General features: G+C 41.5%; 1 protein-coding gene across 1 annotated transcript; it reads left to right on the top strand.

The window, feature by feature from the left end:
- Nucleotides 1-526: 526 nt before the first annotated feature.
- Nucleotides 527-21,063, top strand: LOC311606908 (uncharacterized protein; the record flags this gene model as incomplete). Its single annotated transcript, XM_084798301.1, has 5 exons — nt 527-581; nt 3,018-3,084; nt 4,906-5,020; nt 15,428-15,503; nt 20,831-21,063. Exons 3-5 carry the CDS (start codon nt 4,967-4,969, stop codon nt 21,061-21,063), a joined length of 363 nt encoding a protein of 120 aa, XP_084654427.1. The 5' UTR covers nt 527-581; nt 3,018-3,084; nt 4,906-4,966.
- Between the last annotated feature and the right edge of the window lie 626 nt (nt 21,064-21,689).

Genomic DNA, 21,689 nt, shown 5'->3' with positions numbered 1-21,689 from the left:
CTGATGAATGTTTGCGCTTAGTTTATTCTCTCTTTTTAATACAATCCAAGACTTTATCCCAGGGAATGATGCTATCCACAGTGGGTAGGTATTGCCACTTCAACTAACCTAAACAACATCATCCCCTACAAGCATGCCCCTCTCCTATCTAAGATGATCCTAAACATCAAATTGACTATTGAGAATAACCATCACATGGAGATATTTAAATTCTAGTTCCTCTTCCTTATGAGTCAATAGAGAGGTTGTCAATTTCACACTTCCGGGTTGTTGCATTTTGATAGTTAATGTTATAAATCACTCTGACTAGGTAGGTTATGAGGTCCCTATGACCTGGTTAACCACTATTACTATATGTGTGTGCAAAGCAGATGTTTTTTTCTAATGATGCTGGGTATCACTCAACTCCTCACTGAGAGCCCAAGTAGCCAAAGAAGAGAAGGAGAGGAGAATTTTCTTTCTGCTCCAATGGGGACATTGGTTTTAGACTGACACTTAAACAGTTCCTCTCTTGCTTATCAGGTTCTCAAGACCAGGATACAATTACTGTCTTAGTTTCCTGAGCCTCTCGAGTACAAAGGGTAAGTTGTGATACCTTTCAGTCTACATAATTATTTGAAGCAATTCTTTATAAATCAATTTACTCATATGTCTAGCAAATACTAGCATGTACCAGAACAGCCAATTGGCTTTCAAGTGCATTGTTTGTAAGATGGACACTGTAGCTGGGAGAGTCAGCCACACTATACCTCATTGCAGCTGATTGCCATATCAATATCTATGGCAAAAAGGCACACCAAGAGGAAATAATCTACAACCCAAAATATTGTTTGCAATGTCTACTCCCTAATCCATTTGCGTTATTGTACTCAACATTAACTCTAGTCTATCACAGAGTCTGTGAGACAGTAACGGGTTATCAGCTCTACAAAGTAGTCTATGTGGATGGGCTATAGATCAAGTTATAATTCCTGCTGCAGAGAATAGGTGTCAGACTTCAGTCAATCATCATCATCATCATCATCATCATCATCATCATCATCATCATCAGTCATCACCATTTCCACCTCCAGTCAGCCACTATTCTTGCTTCCTTTATCCTTGGCAAACAATCCAGCACATTGACCTTGCTTTCCTGATTAAGAAATATAAACATCCCTGACTAATAGGTGCTTTGCTTTTTGTCAGATGTGAGTATTGGCATTTCTACTTACCATGAGTCATGTCACCTGTGAGTCATGAAAACACAAAAGATGATACCTCAGTGTGCCTCTTATGATTTAGAGACGCTCCCCCCCCCCCCGCTACAGTTATACAACAGAATCATCATGTTCATGATTTATATCAGCCTTGGTATGGTTCTTATCCTTCTGCAGAATATGTTTTCCTTTCCCATACTAAAATGTGGGCACAGGAAGCAAAAATTCCACTAGCATCTCATGGGATGAAGATAAAAGAGGTGAGCCCTGTTTCAACATTCATATTTTAGCTATTAGTAACCCAATACCTCGCCCTTAAATACTGGGTCTCAATATTTCAGATTATTTTTGTAGAGTGGGTTCATCCTCAGAGCTTTTAGTAGAGTATTTAAATGTTGAAGGTCCTGAGGTTATGCACTCATAGTGAAATGATCATGAATCTCTTAGTCCAAGATAATGTTGCATATGATATAATTTTAGATTTAAAAGGAATTTCTTCACTTTGCACACTGGAGACTCAAGATAGTAGTACACTATCTTGCACTACAGCAGTGTAATTGCAGCCTTGGGTTCAGGACATTCTTTAGTCCATGGTTGGTGGTGCTGACTAGAAAGATGATGCAGATAGGGGCACTAAACCTACAGTTTGAATGTTATTCATTCCTGTGTGGAAGACATTCAAGAAAACAAACCAGTATGAGTGAGGATCAGTGGATCATGCCTGTAATCTCAGCATTGAGGAGGCTAAGGTAGGAGGGTGGCTTCATGCTGAAGGCCACCTTGGGCTACATAATGAAATCCTGCCAATGAAAACTACAGCATGAGATCTTGTTTCAAAGTGAAACAAAACACCAACAAAACCCCAAATTCATAAGAACAAAACAAGATACAAAACAAGGGAAATAACCAGTGTCATTAGTTTGTCACAAAATGGTGGCAGTTGTCCTCATGGTGATATTGTAAGGAGTCATTTTTAGGTTTTGGTACTACTAATTTTGCTATCCATCAGTGGTAGTAGCTATATAGTCCTTAGTTAGGAGAACCCATGTTCCTGGGACCATGAATGACTTCTACCCTTGCATTGTGCTGCTATGTGTATTAGACCCTTGCTTAGCTCCCAGGCAGGTAAGGAGATTAGCTGATATCCATCTAGCTGTTACGAACTTCTGCTTGAGTGCAATAATGTAAAATAAACATCTGCACGTATCATTTCTATATTCATTGTTCTTCTCCGTATTTCCTGATCTCTAATCTTTGATGGTCTATGGAGATCCCTGATCTACAATGCAAGACATTTGTCATTGCACACAAATCCCTGTTTATTCATACTGTAGCAGTACTTCTTCCTTCATATTGATGGACTATTCAAGTATATACTTCAAAATTCTATCTACTAAAAATAATTTTTTTCAGTAAATTCCATCTAGGTCATCCAGAGCAGGCCTATAGTCCAAATGCTTTATCTTAAAGAACACCGGAATCTTTATGAACCAAGCTAAAGCTTAGTTGTTCATAAGGAAATTTCCATGAGGTCATATGTGCTTGATCAGATGGGAGATGTTAGGCTGGACCCAAAGGCAAGCAGTTGCTATTCCAATGAGTATACTGAAAAAAAAATGGGTGGAAAGGATTTGAAATGGGGCATTTTAAATAAATAAGACAGTACCGAGGGAAAGTGAACTAGAGAGAACTAGTAATGTGTGTGGGGAGAAAGAAGAAATCTAACTTATTCAAAACCTATTTATAATATAACATTTTAAGTATGTTATAATACTGACCTTCACAACATTTTTAGATTTTATTAATTTTAATTTACAGATAGAGAAACTGAGGTTCAAAGAGGAGAAGTGATCTTCCTACAGACATGCTATGATTTAGTGTGGCGGTAAGGTCTGAACATAGACTGTGATGACACCTCTCCTTTATAAAACAAAAAGAAAGAGTTTTGGAGCATGTAGGCTGGGAGACCAAGGACAACAGGCATGGTGATAGAGTGATGTCAGAGACATGTCCAAACCCCGAAAATCTCATCCTGAGACCAGTAGAATTAGAACAGCTCCTTCCCTGCTTCCATACCTGCTTGAACCAGGCATATGGGCTGGTGATACCACAAATCTCATGGTAGTCACCTGGAAACAAATAGAGCATCACCAGTATTCCAGCCACAACCAATGATCCGCACCCATCCTAAACTCCCTTCTCATGCCCCAAGGTTCATATATACACCTTCATCACTCCAAATAAACACATATAAGCAGTGTCACTAAATATCATCTAAGAGTTGCTATTTCATTGGGCTAGCTCTGCTCTAGGAGAGCTGTAACACTAAAATCCTTGGAGAAGGTCTTCTCCATGACCCATCAGCACCCCCAGATGGACTAGAGTCCTGCAGATCCCCCCATTCTGGACTCTACTTCATCTTTCCCAGGTTGGTGTCCAGTGCCCAGACACCCTAAAAAGGAAGCAGAATGCAGAACTAAAATTTTGTAATGGAGGTAGATTTGAATGATGTGTCAGCTTGATTCTGAGGGCTTTCTCTACTTACTGTAATCATCATTCTACATATAAAACTCTTTCCTTTAGTTTGTACCTTGCTGCAAAGTCCTCCTTGGCTTGAGAGGATGCCACTCTCAGTATGTGTGTCATTGGCTACTTGAGTTCAACACACACAATGAACAAACTTAGGAGTCAAACTCTTTTTTGGTTGCTCTTACTCAAGTCACTCTTGCTCCAACCATATCTATGATCCTTGGTGAAGATTTGCCCCTCAAGAATACCAAGAGAGTTCCCCACAAATCAATTAGCAGTTATCAAAGCCAACTAATTCTTAATTTAGTTCCCAGAAGGGAATGATTTTTTTTTTTGCTATACAAATCATAATAGTTAGTCTGGCATAGTGGGACACACCTTTAATACCAGCACTCACGGAGGCAGAGTCAGGCAGATTGCTGTGAGTTCAAGGCCAGTCTGGTCCACAAAGTGAGCTCAGGAAAGCTCACCCAGAGAAGCCCTGTCTTGAAACAACAAACAAAACAAAACAACAACAACAACAAAAAAAAAACGAGAGAGAGAGAGAGAGAGAGAGAGAGAGAGAGAGAGAGAGAGAGAGAGAGGAGAGAGAGAGAGAACAAAAGAAAAAAGAAAGAAAAATAGTTAACATTTTGGGACACTTGCCAAGTACTTTTCTAAGCACTTTTACTGTATCCATTCATTTAATACTTGCAATAATTCTATTAAGTAGGGATCATTTTCATGTCCTGTTTGTTTGAAAACAAAACAAATGATTAGAAGTATTTTGTCCAAAGCGTGCACCTAGAGAACACTAAAATCCAGATTTTAGTGCCTGCTCTGTGAACTTGATACAACATCCTTCTGCAGGTTGTGGTTTGGAGAGGAGTCACAGCATGGTGGATTGGAGGCACGAGATAGAGAAAAGTAGAAAAGTCAGGTAGCAGACTGGGCAGAAATAGGCAGAAAAGTCAGGTACCAGACTGGGAGGAAACTACTATTGGAAACATCTAGAATCTTAGAAAGCTATTTAAAAATTTGACTCCACAGGACTTGATGTTGTAGTCAACTTCATTGATGTCTTCTTCATCCCTCCTTTAGCCCTACTTTCTAACTTAATGCCAATGACAGCAGTGTTTTTATCTCTTTACCTGAGCAGGTTTCCACAAGTTATTTAACTTTGTTGTTCATATTCCAGGTGGCTTGATAAATGCTGTCTCATCCCTCCTGTTTCACCTTGGGTTTCTACTGTTTCCCAGATGCAATACTTATATTTCCATCTTCCTCTCTGGGTTCTTCAAATTAAAATAGAGGTGAGATGCTGGGTACTCAAAAAGAGGGAAGAGTCAAAGATACTTATGAATGAGTGAGTGTCTGGCTTGAATGATGTTTTCTGAAGCTTAGTAATCTGGGGCCAGAGAACATTTGCAGAGAAAATGATGACAACTTGCAGGACCTGTTGAATGAATCTTAGATGCCTTTGGGGCATCAAAAAAGACACTTCACAGATAGTGGGTTCCAGAAACCTAGGAGAGAGACAGATGTTAGAGAGCGCCTGCTTTGTTATTCTTATAGGAGTTTATGAGTCATTTCTAGATGTGTGTCTGGCCCTGGACTATATTCTTCATTGGTTCTGATCTTTTCTCTCTATATTCTACCTACATGGAAGGAAAGAACATGGAGGTGATTACTTGGGTAGGAGCCGAGAAAGTGCTCGTTAGACAAAAGAGAGAGAAAGCAGGCTCACATTGAGTGAGCATTTATTGAAGTTCTGTCAGCTGCTACAAGCAAATCGTTGATACATTTCAAATAAAAAAAAAGTCTGGAAGATTTTCCCTGTGCTGTAGGGAGTGTTTTTTAATAAGTGATGTGGTCAGGACTGTTGGGTTAATGTTTTTCCACCTGTGCTGCAGGTACACTAAGAGTTGTTAGAGAAATGCATTTGGACTGTATAAGAACCAACAGAGAGGCCACTATGTCTTGTTTGCATTCTACACTCTCAGAGGAGGGTGTGTTCTCTCACAGGGGTTTAGTCTAATTTCCTATCTACCTGTAGATGCTGACCTCCCTCTGTTGTTTCTCTAGCTGAAGACTATCATGCCTAAGCCTGGATTTTGGCAGTGATGGGGTGTTTGTTGTTAGACGATGATTTTACTGGGATGAGCTATGCCTTCCATTGTGTCTACTTATGCCATCTGACCTTGTTGTTGTCACTTTGCCTCTTCTCCTCCACAGATGTGGAACTATTCTATTAAGGACCTTGTGATAGTGATGTTTCCGGATCACTTAGATTCCTCTCATTCAGCTTGAAATTTCTTTTTCTCCCTCCCCCCAACACTAAATTTTTGGAATGGTCAAACCAATATCAAAAGATCAGTCTTAATACACTTGGCCATGCAGACCACTCCTGTCTTCTTACTTATATGGATACCATTTGCATTGTAGACATCCTCAACCCGCATACCTGGCAGCCCTGGCAATGGGCCATAACTTTTTAATTCATGGCAATTTTGTTCATTTTGTCCTGTCCATCAGACACACACACCATCACATGTTAAATACAGAGATAGTTATGAGAAGTTAGATAAAGAGAAAGATATTATATTATACATTTTCTATTACTGTCACCAAACACTTAAGATAACTGTGCAGACTACAATACAGAGACCTAAAGAAACTAAGTAACAAGTAGAATTCCAGGGAGGATGTCTAATTCTCATGCTGAAGGGCACATAGAATAGACAATTAGTTACCAGAAGCAATTGAAGGGCAGGAACAGGACAGGAGCCTGTACCATAGAGTTCCTCTGAAAGACTCCACCCAGCAGGGGATCGAAGCACATTCTGAGACTCACAGCTAAACTTTAGAGTGCAGCACAGGGAGTCTTATGGAAAATTTGGGGGATAGGACATGGAGGGGACAGGAGCTCCAAAAGGAGACTGATGGAGACAACAAATCTGGGCCTGGGAGTAGGGAGGGTGGCTGCAGAGACTGATGCACCAAACAAGACTGTGCATGGTAAAGACCTAGACCCCCTCCTCAGATGTAGTCCATAGGCAGCACAGTCTCCATGTGGGTCTCATAATATGGGGACAAGAGGCTACCTCTGACATAGACTCTGGTACCAGCTTCCCCCTGGTGGACCAGGTTTGCAAGGCCACAGAGGAAGAGGATGCAGGTAGTCCAGATGAGACTATAGGCTGGGAAGAGATGATAGAGGAGGAGGGCTCCCTCTTTTTGAGGACTAGGGGAGGGGGTATGACGGAGGGAGAGTAATAAATTAAAATTAAAAATTAAATTTAAAAAATGTACAAAGATAATTTTTGTAGGCTTGTTTTTGTCAACTTGTCAGAAACCTAGACATATTTGGGAAGAAGAAGTCTCAATAGAGAAAAAAATGCTTCCATAAGATTGGTCTCTAGGTGAGTCTGTGGGGCATTTTCTGAACTTGTGACAGATGTGGAGGGGCCAAGCCTGTAGTAAATGGTGTATGGAGGCATTCTATCAATTAATGCTTGATGTGGGAGGCCTAGTATAAATGATGACACCCATAGGCAGGTGGTAGTGGGGTATATAAGAAATCAAAGTGAACATACCATTAAGAACAAGCTTGTGAGCAGCATTCTTCCATGGTCTCTGCACTGAGTTTCTGCTCTAATTTTTCTGGATGACAGACTACAAGCTGTATGGTGAAATAAGCCCTTTCCTCTCCTTTTGGTCATGGTGTGTTATTACCAACAAAATAAATAATTTATAAACAGAAAAGTTCTATTTTGGCTCAAAGGTTGCAGCCTAATATAAACCCGGTTCTCCATTCATGTCTCTGGCATGTGTGCCACATATCAAAGTTGAGGCTGCTTGGCTACAAATCTTGTGTCAGGAAACTGAGGGAAAGACGGACCAGGGTCAGATGATCTACTTTGAGGCACGCCCAATACTCTAAGGACCTGTCATCCATACCCTGCTCTACTGATTCCATAACTCAACTAGGAAAGAAGTCTTTAACATATGGTTTTTGGGGACATTTGGCAACAAAGCTATGGGACACAGATGACCAGACAGACATGGGCTACATATCAAAGGGAATAGCCCCTGGTGCCCAAGTTATCTCTCATCATGAGCTTGGTAGACAGACTTCCTCCTCACCAAATCCTGGTGAGTTTGCCTTCAAGTTTGCATTCTGTGTAGTTGGATCCTATCATTGTTCTCATGCATTGCACCCACAGACTTTCATCTCTGCTTCTTGCCCCTGCTACCTCTTGGCCTAGGCTCCTCACAGCAGCCAGGATTGTCTTCTTTAAACTCCAGATCACATAGCTTTCCCTTGCTCAGGCATCCTCTGGACCAATGTGTTTTGCTGAAGACCAACCGTTTCATCCAAGGCTGCTCTAGTTGAAAGAGCCCTGAGCTGACAGGCTCAGACTCGAGTCCAGACCCAATTCTGCCTTTGGCTAGTTGTACACCTTACACTTCTCTGTAAGGTTCTTTACCTATTCAATGAGAACTCGTGTGTGTGTGTGTGTGTGTGTGTGTGTGTGTGTGTGTGTGTGCGCGCGCGCGCACGTGCGCGAGCACGGGTGCGTGACAGTCAAGTCATATAACCTGCATCTAGTACTTGACAACACAGTGCTAAGTATATGTCAAGTGTTCAGGAAACAAATCTCAGGAGTTCCTGGCATTGTAGTCTTCTGTGTCCTCAGTGTGGTCACTCAAATAGAACTATCAGCTGAAGTTGATGGACAAAATCCTTAAATTGTGTCTGCCTGTCCCTCCCTCTCAATCTCCATCCTACAAAACAGCCCCCTAATTCTCAATCCAGGGAAGAAATCAACATGTGCCTTCCTGAAGAGTCATTTTCTTCTGGGAGTGAGCACAAATGGACTTTTGTCCTTTGGGAAACCGTGGCCTTTTCCAGGGGATGCGTTAATCTTTTGAAGACAGATGACTGTGAGCTGCAGTAATCCTGTAGTGCTATTGGGAGAGCTGAGGAAAGGAAGAGAATTTCAATAGGGCCTTGGAGACATTGTGACTCTGTGATGCATTCCTGAACGTGACAAGGGCTAGCAGGAGGAAATTTAAGGGATGGACAAGGGGAAAGTCATACACTTCTCTGGGTCACTTGCTCTTTTAGATCATCCTCTCTTTACACCCTCCCCCTGCTGTGTGTCCTGAGAACCCATGCTTAAGGACTGTAAAGCTCTTCTTTGCCTGTGGGTTTCGTTAATGGAAGGAGAGGCTAGAGAAAGAATGCTTAAAGGAGAAAGACATTGGGCAGTTTCCTTCCTTCCTTCCCAGACATGCTCCTGGCAGCCACTCTGTCTGCTTTTGCAACTGTTTTCTTCCCATTTTGTCTTACAACTAGGAGAATACATTGCACAGTCCCATATTGCTTGAGTCTAACCTTATTCTGATCTTTGCAAATTACACCTTTTCCTGCTCTCATCTGAGCGACCATATTTGAATGTGTAAGTGGCTTCCTGCAAGGTTTCTCTGATAGAGCAGTTCCTCAAAAAGCCAACGGGAAAGATTAAAAGCCAGGTTTTAATTGGCAATTCTTCTAGCCTCTGGCTTTTCACGGATCATATTTTGCTCTTCTCTGATTCTTCACTCCACATCTGGAATGGAGGAGGCTGAGTCATTGTTGAAGCAGATTAATGTGGGCTGGAGGCATTGCACTTGCGCATGTGCTTGTGCATGTGTGTGGAAGCCAGATGACAACTTCTTGGTGCCCTTATTTTGTTTCAGACAAGATCTCTCACTGGTCTGCCACTTTGCTAGAAGGCTTGGCTAGCTGTCCATTGAGATCCAGGAGTGAAATTATCCTCATGTTCCATCTCACTACTGCTGGGATTAAAAGTGCTGGCTTTGTGACCTGGATGTGTAAAAGAAAGGACTCTTCCTTAAATAAAAATTTATTGACTTAAAAAAAAAAGTGCTGGCTTTTATGTATTTCTTTAACCGGGGTTCTGAGGATTCAAACTCAGTCCTTTGTCTGGTGGGGCAAACACTTCAGTAGCTGAGGCGTCTTTCCAGTCTCTTGTTTTGGGTGTTGAAAATAAGGGTTTGGTAAGTATCTAGGGCTGGCCTCTAATTCATTAGTACTAGTACTTCATGGGATAGCCTGGGATTTGTGATCTTCTTTCTATCTCTGCTGGGGATACAACTGTGCATTGTGGAGCCTGTCAGTTAATGGGTTAATTATGATTTTTAAAAGGCAAAGAAGGCAAAGCAGGGAGATTTTTCTTTCAAAATTTGCTAATGGTTACTGATATTGGGAGTTTTCCATGGATAGTGTTCTAAGTGGCAGTGACATTGATGCAGTTGTGATCTAGTCATGCTGTCTCAATCCCAGGGCTTTGGCTTGTAGGCTCTCCATAGGAGAGGCAGAGCAATCCCAACTCTGTGACACATTCTCAGCAACAGATGTTACCTCTCAGCATTTACTGTGGCTTAGCTCACTGCTGTTCTTGCCACAACCTTCGAATATGGCTCTAGCCCATTGCACAGGTGAGTTGATTCATCCAAGGGTACCAAGCAAGGAACCCATATCTGAGATGAGCATATGATTTCAGTCTGTTTGAATTCAACTTGTGCCACAGGTCTTTTAATCATTGTGCATGTGTTCCCAAAGGAGACGGGAGAACCCTGACCCTTCTTTCTCTCAGCTTCCTGACACAAGATGAAGAGTTTGTAGTCAAATCAATTTCCAATTTGGATGACAAAAACACTGGTTCAAGGATCTGTTTCCTTTTAACACTGCTTGCTAAGTCCTAGAATCATATTGGAGCTGAAACAGAATGAAGAAAAGAAACAACTCACTTTAAGAGGTGATTTTTGCTTTTGAGTGAGGAAGCGAAAGGCTAGCCACATCTGGACAGCTGTGCTATTTTCTCTGGTGTTTATGTGGTAGTCAAATCAAGGTGCAAGGTGTTTTGTTTTGTTGTTGTTTGTTTGTTTGTTTCTGGCCAGCAGAGGGTGATAGTCTAGGCAAAGAAGGAAATCTCAGCCCTACCTAGGTAATCTTTTAGTGGCTGGGCAGCCCCCGTGTAGTTTGTAGGGAGTTAGGAGCAACGGAAGACCCCTTTTCCCACTACAAAGGGATTGTTTTAGGGCCTCAGATTCCAAGAGGATTGTAAAGACTTTGGCAAGGAGTTTTGCTTTTATTTTGGGTTGCACACCATGGAGTGAAAAATTGATTGATTAGATCTTGTTTGTTGATATAGCAATGATAGCAAGGTACAAATGTCATGGCTGTGTGAGGCTATTGTTCACCCTGAGGATAGGTGTATGAGTCAGATAAAATGAGATAAGAGCAGGAAGTGAGAAGTCCCTTCCTCAGTCATGACAGTGTGTTTGGGAGTCATATGTCTGACAGAAGATACCGTTGATGCAAACAACAAAGTTCTTATCTCAAAGAGAATATGAGATAGGTAATCCTTGGTCCATATATGAGAGACCAAGGAATTGGGAACACATAGTCAGTGTACCCCCAATATTGTGTTCCAATGGGATAAACAGTTTTGTAGAGTGTACATAACAGAAAGTAATAAATCAGGGCACTTTAAAATACATACAAGAGACATCACATAGCCAGGTAATAGCTACATAAGGAAATTTCTAGTTTAAGTCTAGGACATTATCTCATGACATGCTTAGCCTTTGATTAGTAGAAGCTAGGATTCTGCTTGCACATTTCAAAAGACTCATTAAACAGTCACAAGGATGTTAGATCAAATGTAGGAAGAGTTAATACAGGACTATATAGAGGTCTAAAATACCCCAAGATAATTTGCTTCTGGATGCTCAACACTCAAACTTTCCATAATCATTGTAGTTCTAATCAGTCAACCTGCCTTGAATGTTTGGTGAAGGTATGGCTTCCCCTATCCCCTGCAAGAACTATTCAACTATTTGTATTTATTTTTCACCTACATATAGAATCCTAGAACATTGCCTCAATGTAGAGTGACATCCGTTCCTTATCTCCTGTTGATGTCCATGAAAGAAATAGTTCTCACTTCAAAGGATCAAAAGGATAGTTTATTTGGAACCCCTAAATACCATGTTCCAATGTGGTAACAACCTTATGAAGTTTCTATCGTAGCAAAATAGATAAATAAATAAATAAATAAATAAATAAATAAATAAGCAGAGCCATAAAAGGACAGAAATATCAACTCCAGGCTTTAGATGCTCTCTGATGGAATTCTTATCTTTCGGGATGGTGGGAAGTAGGGATTTGTTTGGATGTTCCAAAGGATTTATCTAATGGCCACAAAGATGGTAAGTCACTTACAGCATAGGACAGGATATAGCTATTAAGGGGGTTAGAGTTGGACAAGATAATTTTACTCTGGCTTGGCAACAGTCCTAACTCTTCGCAACACTGAAAGTCTATGCAGTCAATGAGAAGTTGTATTCACAGCTTCTTTTTTGGAGTTCCCAATCACATTGGATGTGGGCTGTTGTTACTTCTGTTTAGACTATTTTCTGCTTCCATGCATGGCGGAAGTAGCCCTCTTCCCTACCACTGCTGTACCCCCTGACTGGGTCACCTTGATTTTTCCTACAGAGTGCAGTCGTGCTGTTCATCAATGCGCCCACTCTGCTGTATTGGTCAGAAAAGCTAACCTATCCTTTTTTTTTTCTTTACATCTCTGCTCTAAGCATATTTTCCCTAAAACTATAGGCTTCCTTAGTGTTTTGTGAAGCTCCCCTCCCTGCTATGTGTCTGATTGTCTGCCCTGTGGCTTTCATGCCAACTTAAACAGCATGGCTTTCTTTCCTTCTCCCCTTCATTCCCCTTTTCTTAGAAGTGTGTCTGCCCTGGATGCTTTGCTTTTAAAGTTGAGTAAAATTATTCTTCCATTTCCATTTGAATCTATTCTTAAATTCTTGACTAATGAGACTAAGAACCTGAAAGGAGGACCCCCATTCCACCTGTAACAGTGCCTCTTATTTATTTTCTCTCTTTAAACAATCTGCCAAAAATATCTAGTGTCTTAAGCTATCTGTTCTGTGCAGTGCAGCCTGAGTGATTAAGGAATGTGGATCAGTGAGAGTACTGACCCAGAGAGACCTACAGAGTCCCCTAGGCTGAGATAGGACCCTGGGGCAGAGAGAGGCTCTGGGCAATCGAGCAAGGTGTCTGAGATTCTAGGATATCGAGCCTCTTCTTCAGGTTAATCACAGTTCTCTTCAAATGCAAATGTGTCAAGGATGGGCACTGCACATTCATTCCCACCTACACATTAACTGTTTTGTTATTCCTAATGCAGGGAAATCAGACATGCTGAAAGTTAGATACCTGGCACCCAGAAGAAAGTGCTAGAAAGATTCACAGAGTCTGACCTTGAAATTTTTCTCAGTTTCCTTGAGGTCATCTTTCCTCTTGTAAGTGAGGGTTCCAGGACACTCCTAAGCAGCATTATTTTAAGATTGAACCCTCTAGGAGTTAAGCACCCAGTGTAGTGCTTGGCCAAGGCAAAGTGCTCAGAGACTTTTTTCACTCATGACCAGTGTCTCAGGTTCCATCCTGAATGTGTGGTCCAGGCTCCCTCATCTTCCTTCTTTGGTCTTGTGTGGTTATTAAGTGGGTCTTGGCTGCAACATTGCCTATAACAAGATCTCTTTGCAGTGGCTGCCAAAAGTCAGCCCCTCTATAATAAAACTTTCTTTCCCCACTGGGGTTGGACAGTTTGATTCTGGCCATCCCTCTGTGATTAAGGTCCACAATCAACCCAGCTGCTTGATGGAATAGAGCTTGCTGATTAGCAGAGTGCCCTTTGGCCTCAGATTAATGGATGATCTCACACTGTGGCTGCAGAGTAATTACCAGTTAAAAGGTTGGAGGCCAAGGCTCCCTGGTCTTGGGGAGGTCTGAACCCATTTAAATGAAAACCCAGAAAATAATATTATTATCCAGGCCAGCAGCAGGTAGCTATTGTGGGGACCTAGGGCTGTGACTGTAATCCCAACTCCAGGTTTAGGCCTTTTTTTTTTTCCTTTAGAGGCAGTTTAGGGCTATAGCCAGAACTTGCCTGGGGGTTGTGCAGGCTTGGGAGACTTCCAGCTGGGTTATCGCTTGTCCATATGATCTTTGGCAGGGCATTTAACCTCTCCGTCTCTCAATGTCCTCATCTATAAAGTAGGGTTTAAAGTGGCTGCCTCAGGGGTCAGTGTGAAGCTTAATCAGGTGTGTATAGCCTCTAGTGACCACGAGCTGCCTCTTGCCTCTCCATGCAGTGTCTGTGACTGGTTAGTGATTCTCTTCCTTATTCTTGGTCCAGACTGTTCCTGAAGATTGACGTTATGAGCCATTACTGAGGAGCTATTGTGTGGCAAGTATGAAGCCACAGTAAGGATAAAGTATTGTCTCCAAATTTAAGGAGCTTATGATTGTGGGGGTGCCAGGTTAAGCATTTGACTGCAGAAACAACACATTCTAGCATCATTTCTGTTGCTGTGATAAAATGGCTTGTTTTGTTTATAAATCAAAGATACAGACCGCTATTGTATTATTGTGAAGAAAGCAAGGAGGGACTTAAAACATCACAGCCAAGTGGGGGGAGTTAGAAAGAGAAGGGTTGTGTGTGAATATGCTTGAGTTCTTGATTGGTTCTTTGTCCTTTCTTACACTCTTCAGGGACTATGCCTGGGGAATGGTGCCACCAATAGTGGGCTGTGTCCTCTAACATCAGTTACCAATCACAACAATGCCCCACAGACATGCTCACAGAGCCACCTGACCTAGATAATTCCTCTTCACAGCTCTTACCCCAAGACTTCTAAATTGTGTCAAGGTCGCAGTTAAAGCACACCAGCGTGAATGTTGTGATAGAGAAATGGAAGAGTGAAACCCAGATGACATGAAGGCCTCCCCTAGACCTCAGGACAGCCATGTAAGCACAAAAGAAAGGAAATTTTCAAGCTTAAAAACAATCACAGGTGCAAAATAAAGAGGATTGGCAGCATGTGTTTGGAAAGAAATGAAAAGTACTAGAGACACTGATGGCAGATGCTGGTGAGTGGCAGAGCTCAGGAATGAAGGAATGAATGACAGAACAAGCAAATAGGGAATGAATGAATGAACAGGGCTTATGTAAATGAGGCTGGAGCAGTTGGGAATAGCTGAATGGATGAAGGAGACAACTATGGATGGATGAAGGCATGATATTGAGCTCTTTGTCAGTGGAGGAGTGAGTGATAGAAGTCATGTGTTCAGGGCTCTGTTCCTGCATCATAGTTTCAAGCAAGGGCAGTCTTTTCATCTTATTGAAAATTGTCATTTCCCCACTCCCACTCTATGCTGTCAGTCACCCTTTTCCTCCTCTTCTTGCTTTGCTTCCTATAGTCATCAGCATCCTCTAGAGATATTTAATCTGTTGATTTATTCTTTAAGCTGTTTTTTTTTTGTCTATTATATCCTCTTTCTCACTGACATAGGGACTTTTGTCAGTTCTATTTATTGAAGTTTCTTCTAGTACAGTGTCCTGCACACAGTGGGTGCTCAGTAAATGGTTATGCAGTGAATGAGTTGCATGAACAGTGAGTGACAAAGTTGGGGGATATTTCCAAAGCTGGAGTGTATGGGCTCGATCCTCCACCCCTAGGGCCATAGTCTTGTGAATGAGTACACCTTGCCTTTGTTACAGACATTTTTTCAGAACTCAGTAGCCTCCATGTATGAATCATCGGAAAAACTGCCCTGTGTTTTCTAGGTGCTGCCCTGGGTCGTAGAGGCCCCTGAAGGAAGGAAGGAAGGAGGGAAGGAAGGAAGGAAGGAAATGGAGGGAGGTAAGGTGGCATAAAGCAATGTCTGCTGGAGAAACCTATTCTGTCTCCTTCAGCAATCTCAGCAGTGGCTACTTGTCAGAAGAAGCAGGAGGAGGAAAAAAAAATGACGAAAAAACGCAGGTGTTCAACACCATTTGATTGTGATAAACTGGACCTCAGTTTGTAAGAACTCTCCCTTTGCTACCAGCCCTGCCTCAGGCCCCTGCTGTGCCTATTACACACAAAACAAACACCACTAAATACTTTTCCATCTCTGCAGCAAAACTACTGCCAATTAAAGAGCTTCCGGCTGTGGAGGCTGTTCCAAGGTGACCATGGGGGGAGCAGAGGAGAGAATTAAGTCATTAAAATGGGAGAACAATGGATACCAGACTGGTTTAAAGGGAATGATGGGCAAATAAGGAAATCTGCCTTGGGACATTTGTGTCCAGAGCTGGACTGAGGCCTTATCTCTGGACCAATGCAGAGTTGGGATATGTGGGTGTTTTTTGTTGCTGTTCCATCTGCTCCTGCTCCTGTGTCAGGGATCCCTGGGAAAAGTAGCTCCCAGACTTAATGGTTCCATTTAATTTTGTTTCCTGTTGCAGTGGCAATCTACACTGACAACATTTAAGGAGAGAAAGGATTTGTTTGTTTCACAGCTCCAGGTTACAGTCCTACCTACACTGAAGGAAAGTTAAGATCGTAGGAACTTGTTAAAGTGGTAGGAACTTGGAGCAGCTAGCCACATTGCATCCACCATCAAGAACAGAGAGCAATAAATTGGCACATGCAGCCTACTAGATCTCAGCTTGCTCTCTCTCTTTTTTATTCATTCCAGGGTCCAGACCAAATGGTGCTGCCCACATTCAAGGTGTGTCTTCCCATGTCAGTTAACCCCTTTAAGAAATTCCCTTCCTAGTAGGCCCACAGGACAACTCATTAAGACTCCCTTCCCTAGTGATTCTATATTGTGTCAAGCTGACAATGGAAGCTCACCATCACAAGATCTGACACCTTTCTCCAACCCAGTGCCACAGGCTATTCTTGTGCAGCTTCTGTGAAGGACCTGACTCCTGTGTGAATGCCTCCCATGTCAAGGAACACTTTCTCCCCTGAGGCAGCATGTCTTCTACCTTCTACCCGAGTCCTTTCTTATAACTGTGGTGATAGATAATTTGAGTTTACTTAGAACTTAGTACCTGCTCAGCATTCTTGCAGGAGCTCTCCTCTTACTTCCCTATGGGTCCTTTGCTCAGTCACTTCCTCTGTCTAAAAGGAACACTGTCTATCAAAACTGTTATGGATAATGAATATGAAAGCATCTTGCTGTCCCGGATGAAAGCCCTACAAATTACAGCTATTTTTTATTGCCTATCCTTGGCTGACTGTCAAATAAACTATTTCTCTTTTCTGTAGCCTGTTATTACAAAATTTCTTTTATTGTCTACCTGAGTGCTTAGTTCCAATCTCAAGGGCTTAAGACTTACTAAGATCTACTGATCTCTGGTGAGAAAGTGTCATCAAAATCATAAAAGCTTGGCTTCGTAAAATGAAAAATATTATCATCTTGTTTCCCATCAACACTATCACTACCAATGCCTCCATCATCATTGCTGCTAACATTCATCATCATCATCATCATCAACATCATCATCATCATCATCATCATCATCATTTTGTTATGGTCATCACTATCACTACTACCATCCCCACCACAATCATCATCATTATGACCTTCATCATCATCACCATCATACAACCATGACCACCAACTTGCTCAACCATCTTCTTTACCGCCATCACCACACCACCACCACCACCGCCATCACCAAGACATCACATAACCATCACTATTACTTCTACCACTACTACCACCACCACCATCATGATCATCAACATATCATCTAACCATTATTGTTGTTATCACTTTTATAATCATCATCACTATCGTCACAATTGCCTTCAGCAGCAGCAGCAGCTATGTTAAAATCTACTAAAATTAAGCATCTATTTTGTACCAGGCACTCTAAGTTGTTTTTCTTCTGCCTTCTCTACTCTTCCACATATCCTTTCCAGTTGAGGATATTAAGGCTTAGCAAAGCCAAATAATCCCCCCAAGGTTTTACAAGCAATAAATACTTCTGTTGTTATTGGAGCTTGTATTTTGATGATTTCACCACCTCAGTGCTTTTGATAAAGTCTCAAGTCCAGCATCTTTAGTGTTCTTCTTCTATGAGCTTAAGGAGATGCCTCAATTATAGTCCAGATTATGTGGGCAACTGTAAGAAAGCTCCTTCCATTTGGGGCTGTTTTCTAAAGCATTTACTGTCATATCTTACTTTAAATTTTTTCTCACATAAACTTCTTTTTGCCTGTATTTCTTCCATCTTGAGCATTGCCAATTGACTTTGGGATCAAAATACAATCGTATTATAGCCATTTTCATATGTCAACTGCTGTATAGGCTTGAAACCCTGCCTCATTATATAGTGGTACCCTATCTTTGAAGCCAGAGCCCCTGAATTCACTTCTGTGACATTATCCATTCACAAAGGCTGACTGTCCCTGAATAGGGACCAAAGAGATCCTAGATTCATGTTCTAAGGTTGTGGTAAGGTACTGGCAAGGCTTCATGACCACTCCTACCACAGAAAACATATTAAGGCAAGGACTTCACTTGAAGGTCACCTTTTCTATACAAGATTTCTTGACTTCTTGTTTGCACTGGTAGAAATGACCATACCTTTTCTTTGCAACCCAAGACACTTCACAAGTTCTATAGCATCTCTAAAATATTATCCTTCCCTCCCAAAACATTATTTTTAACTCTTTCCTCAGACAGTAAAAAGAGTTCATTTTTCTGATGGCTCCTAGTACTCCTTTGGTCAGGAATTGAGAATGCTCCTTCAGGCCATGATTTTCCAAATGTGTCCTAGACTTTTCTTCCTCTTCCTCTCTGAAGTCTCTAGGTTTAGGAATGTATCAAGGCCCTGGGGACATAAATGCTTTTTGTGGGATGGACCAATCAGAAGCAGTCTTATAGTATAGCCAAGACTGACCTCTGGCCAACAGGGCCCCACAGATATCTCTAAATCCATCAGTAGTATTTAAATTCTGACATTTAGCTACTGCATAGCCATTTGGTCACTCAATAAGCAAAGCTGCACTTGACCTTCTTTGGTCCATGAATGGCACTTCCCAACCTTGCCTTTCTTTCTCTACTTTTTTGTCCTCCACTTAGTGTTTGCAGCTTTGCTGGATGCTTCTGGCTCTTCTTTCATTTGTCAATATTCATGGCAAGTTTTGTTTTATTCTCCACAATGGATGACTTACACTTTTCTATTCATCCTGGAGATTGGCAGAGAGCTACCACAGGCAGAATTTAGTAATCTCAGCATCCACCAGCCAGCATGGAGATTGATATTCACAAATGTTCCTTACCATACTGAATTTCCCATAAGAGTGAAGATTTGGGTTTATTTCTCTTTTTCCCCACAACACTTTACCTGTTACAGAGGCCAACAGCAGGTATTCAGCAAATTCTGTGAGTGATGGGAAGAAGACTGATATAGTTTTCAGAAATTGGCTCCTATCTGCCATGATTTCTGGAGTTTCACCCAGACATCTGGTACCATAGTATTTTCTTTGAGAATGACAAGGCTCAGAAAGTCTAAGTGATTCCTCTAAGACACAAGGATAGGAAATGATGGAGGCTGGTACTGAACTTGAATCTTCTTGGTTGATGTACCTTCTATTCATATTATTAGGGTCAGAGCTTGGGCCCTGGCAATCTCAACCTACCAACTATCTTCAGTTCACCAATCAATCAAACAAGTGATAATGAAAAGCAGAAAGACGTGTAATAGATGTGGCTTCAGAGAGAAGAGGATCAAAAATGCCAAGTGACACCTTTCAACCCAGGGTCTATCTTTTGGATACTGATATGAGATTTAGATGTAATTAGAAAGTAAGAGGTATATTTATCTAAGTAGTACTGGCAAAATTGTGATTCTATCCATCTTTAAAAAATAGCTGTCTTGACTCTACTCTACTCTGTCCTGGTAAGTTGGACCTATGTGACGTCTCTCTCTGGAACTCACTTGCCTCCTCTAGTACCAGAAATTTTGCTGGTTACCAAAATTTTCTTTTCCCAATGTGAGATTTTTGGAAAAATTCCAATTTCTTGTGTGTCATGGTTTCAATAGTCAGCCACATGGAAGGGGTAGGAGTCTCTTTAGAGAGTCTTTATTGCTGTCATGACCGTTATATTGATCATTCACTTCCCTTTCCCCAAAAAGCTATGAGAACAACCCTAGGTCTGTTATAGGTGACTCATTTATCCATCCTAAGTATCTATCCTAAGACACTTGTTGACTATAATTCTTTAGTTAATTTATTGAACTCTCAATACTTCAGTTTTCTTATCTATAAAATACAGATAATGTTAACCTAAGGTTCATTGTGATTTGTCATACAACTTACTATGTATGCAAAGCTCTTAGGTAAGTCCTTTGAGAAGTGCTTAGACCACAAGGCCTGTTACTTCCTCAAAGGCCCTTTAATGAGTTTATACTCTGATGTGGTAAAAAGGAGAAGGGGTGATGGTTTAGAGAAAGCAGGGTACTAGAAGTGTTCATGAGAAGGAGGATATATCCTTTGTCCCAACCTCTCCTGGCTCTCTTCTTCCTGGTTGCTATGAGATAGGTACCACCATGCCCATCTTCCATGATATTCTGGCTCACTGCAGGCTCAGTAAGAATAGACCCACCTGATAATGTACTGGAACCTCTAATACCATGAGACAAAATAAAAATTTCCTTTGTGTGTGGTGTGTGCTCATCCACATGCATGCATATATGTGTATATGCATGTGTATAGAAGATAAAAGTTTATATTATGTGTCTTCCACAATTACTCTCCATCTTACCTTTTTGAGATAAGGTCTCTCACTGAATCTGAAGATCACCAATGTTACCTTTCAAGCTATCCCCTCAACCTGTCCTTCGTCCTCTCTGTCATGGTGATGGGAATGTAGTACACATCCTCTGCAATAGAAGCATTCACTTTTGACCACTGAGGCATCACTCCTGCATCCCCGTAATTTCCCACCTGTTCTCTGCACTGTAGCATTCCTTGTTTGTGAGACATGTAGTAATTTCCCATCTCTAGGATGCATGATAGACAGTAGGTGCTACATAAATATATAGTCATTTGCTCCATTCACCAACCTCTAAGGACTCCTTGGGCTTTCCCCTGAAGAGTGAGGGTTAAGTGGACCACCCCTCGAACATACTGAAAGGTAGGCTTTCAGCTTTCAGTAAGCCTGCTTCTGCTTCTGCTTGCAGGCATTCATCATCACTCCTGCCTCCTGCTAATGAGCACCCAAAGTGATTTTCTATTGCTTGTAATTCACCGAAATTGTTCTAACATTTGGAAAGGCCTGAAAATTGACAGCCTAATACTCTGCTTGCCTGTCTGTCTCGATGGCTTGTTGAAGGATGAGCTGATTGCTTCTTCTGCAACAATTATTCTGGAGCTTCAGACAACATCAGAGGAAATAAACAATTGGAAAGGTTAGAGACGAGACAGGAGGGGAGAAGGCACAGAGGCGCTTTGGAAAACTTTGGGTAAAAAGCCACACTTGAGGTGAGTAAGTGGCTGGCCTGAGAACTTAAGGCAATGTGCAGGGGACCACTCACAATTCTGAGTCTCCTCAATTCCAGGAATCCAAAATGGCACAAGAGATATCAAGTTTGCCCCTAATCGGAGTTTGTTTGCATCTTCTGGGACTGTCTGATTCTATCATTTCCTCATTTTATAGAGGAAAAAAAATGAAGGTGTATTAGAGGGAAGGAGCTGGCTTTGCAGGGTCAGTTGCAAAACCAGAATTAAATTCGGACTTCTATTTCTCTGAAATGGACTGGAGAACATGGGTGTATGGTTAGGTACCTGAACACTTTACCATATTGCTTTCAGTTCTTGTGGCTATAGACCCGGAAGTGGGATTGCTGGATCATATGGTAGATTTGTTTTTAATTTTTATGAGGGATATCCATGCTGTATTCCATATTTGAAAATAACAGCAATGTATACTTTCCCCCTTTCCACATCCTCATTAATGTATTTTTTTTGTTCTTTTGAATAATTAACCCATAAACAGACAGAAGTTTATTTTTCATTGTGGTTTTGATTTGCATTTCCCTA

Source organism: Acomys minous (genome assembly GCF_964271855.1).
Source record: "Acomys minous genome assembly, chromosome: 1".
NCBI classification, from domain to species: Eukaryota; Metazoa; Chordata; class Mammalia; order Rodentia; family Muridae; genus Acomys; species Acomys minous.
This window is presented reverse-complemented; position numbering and strand designations above follow the sequence as displayed.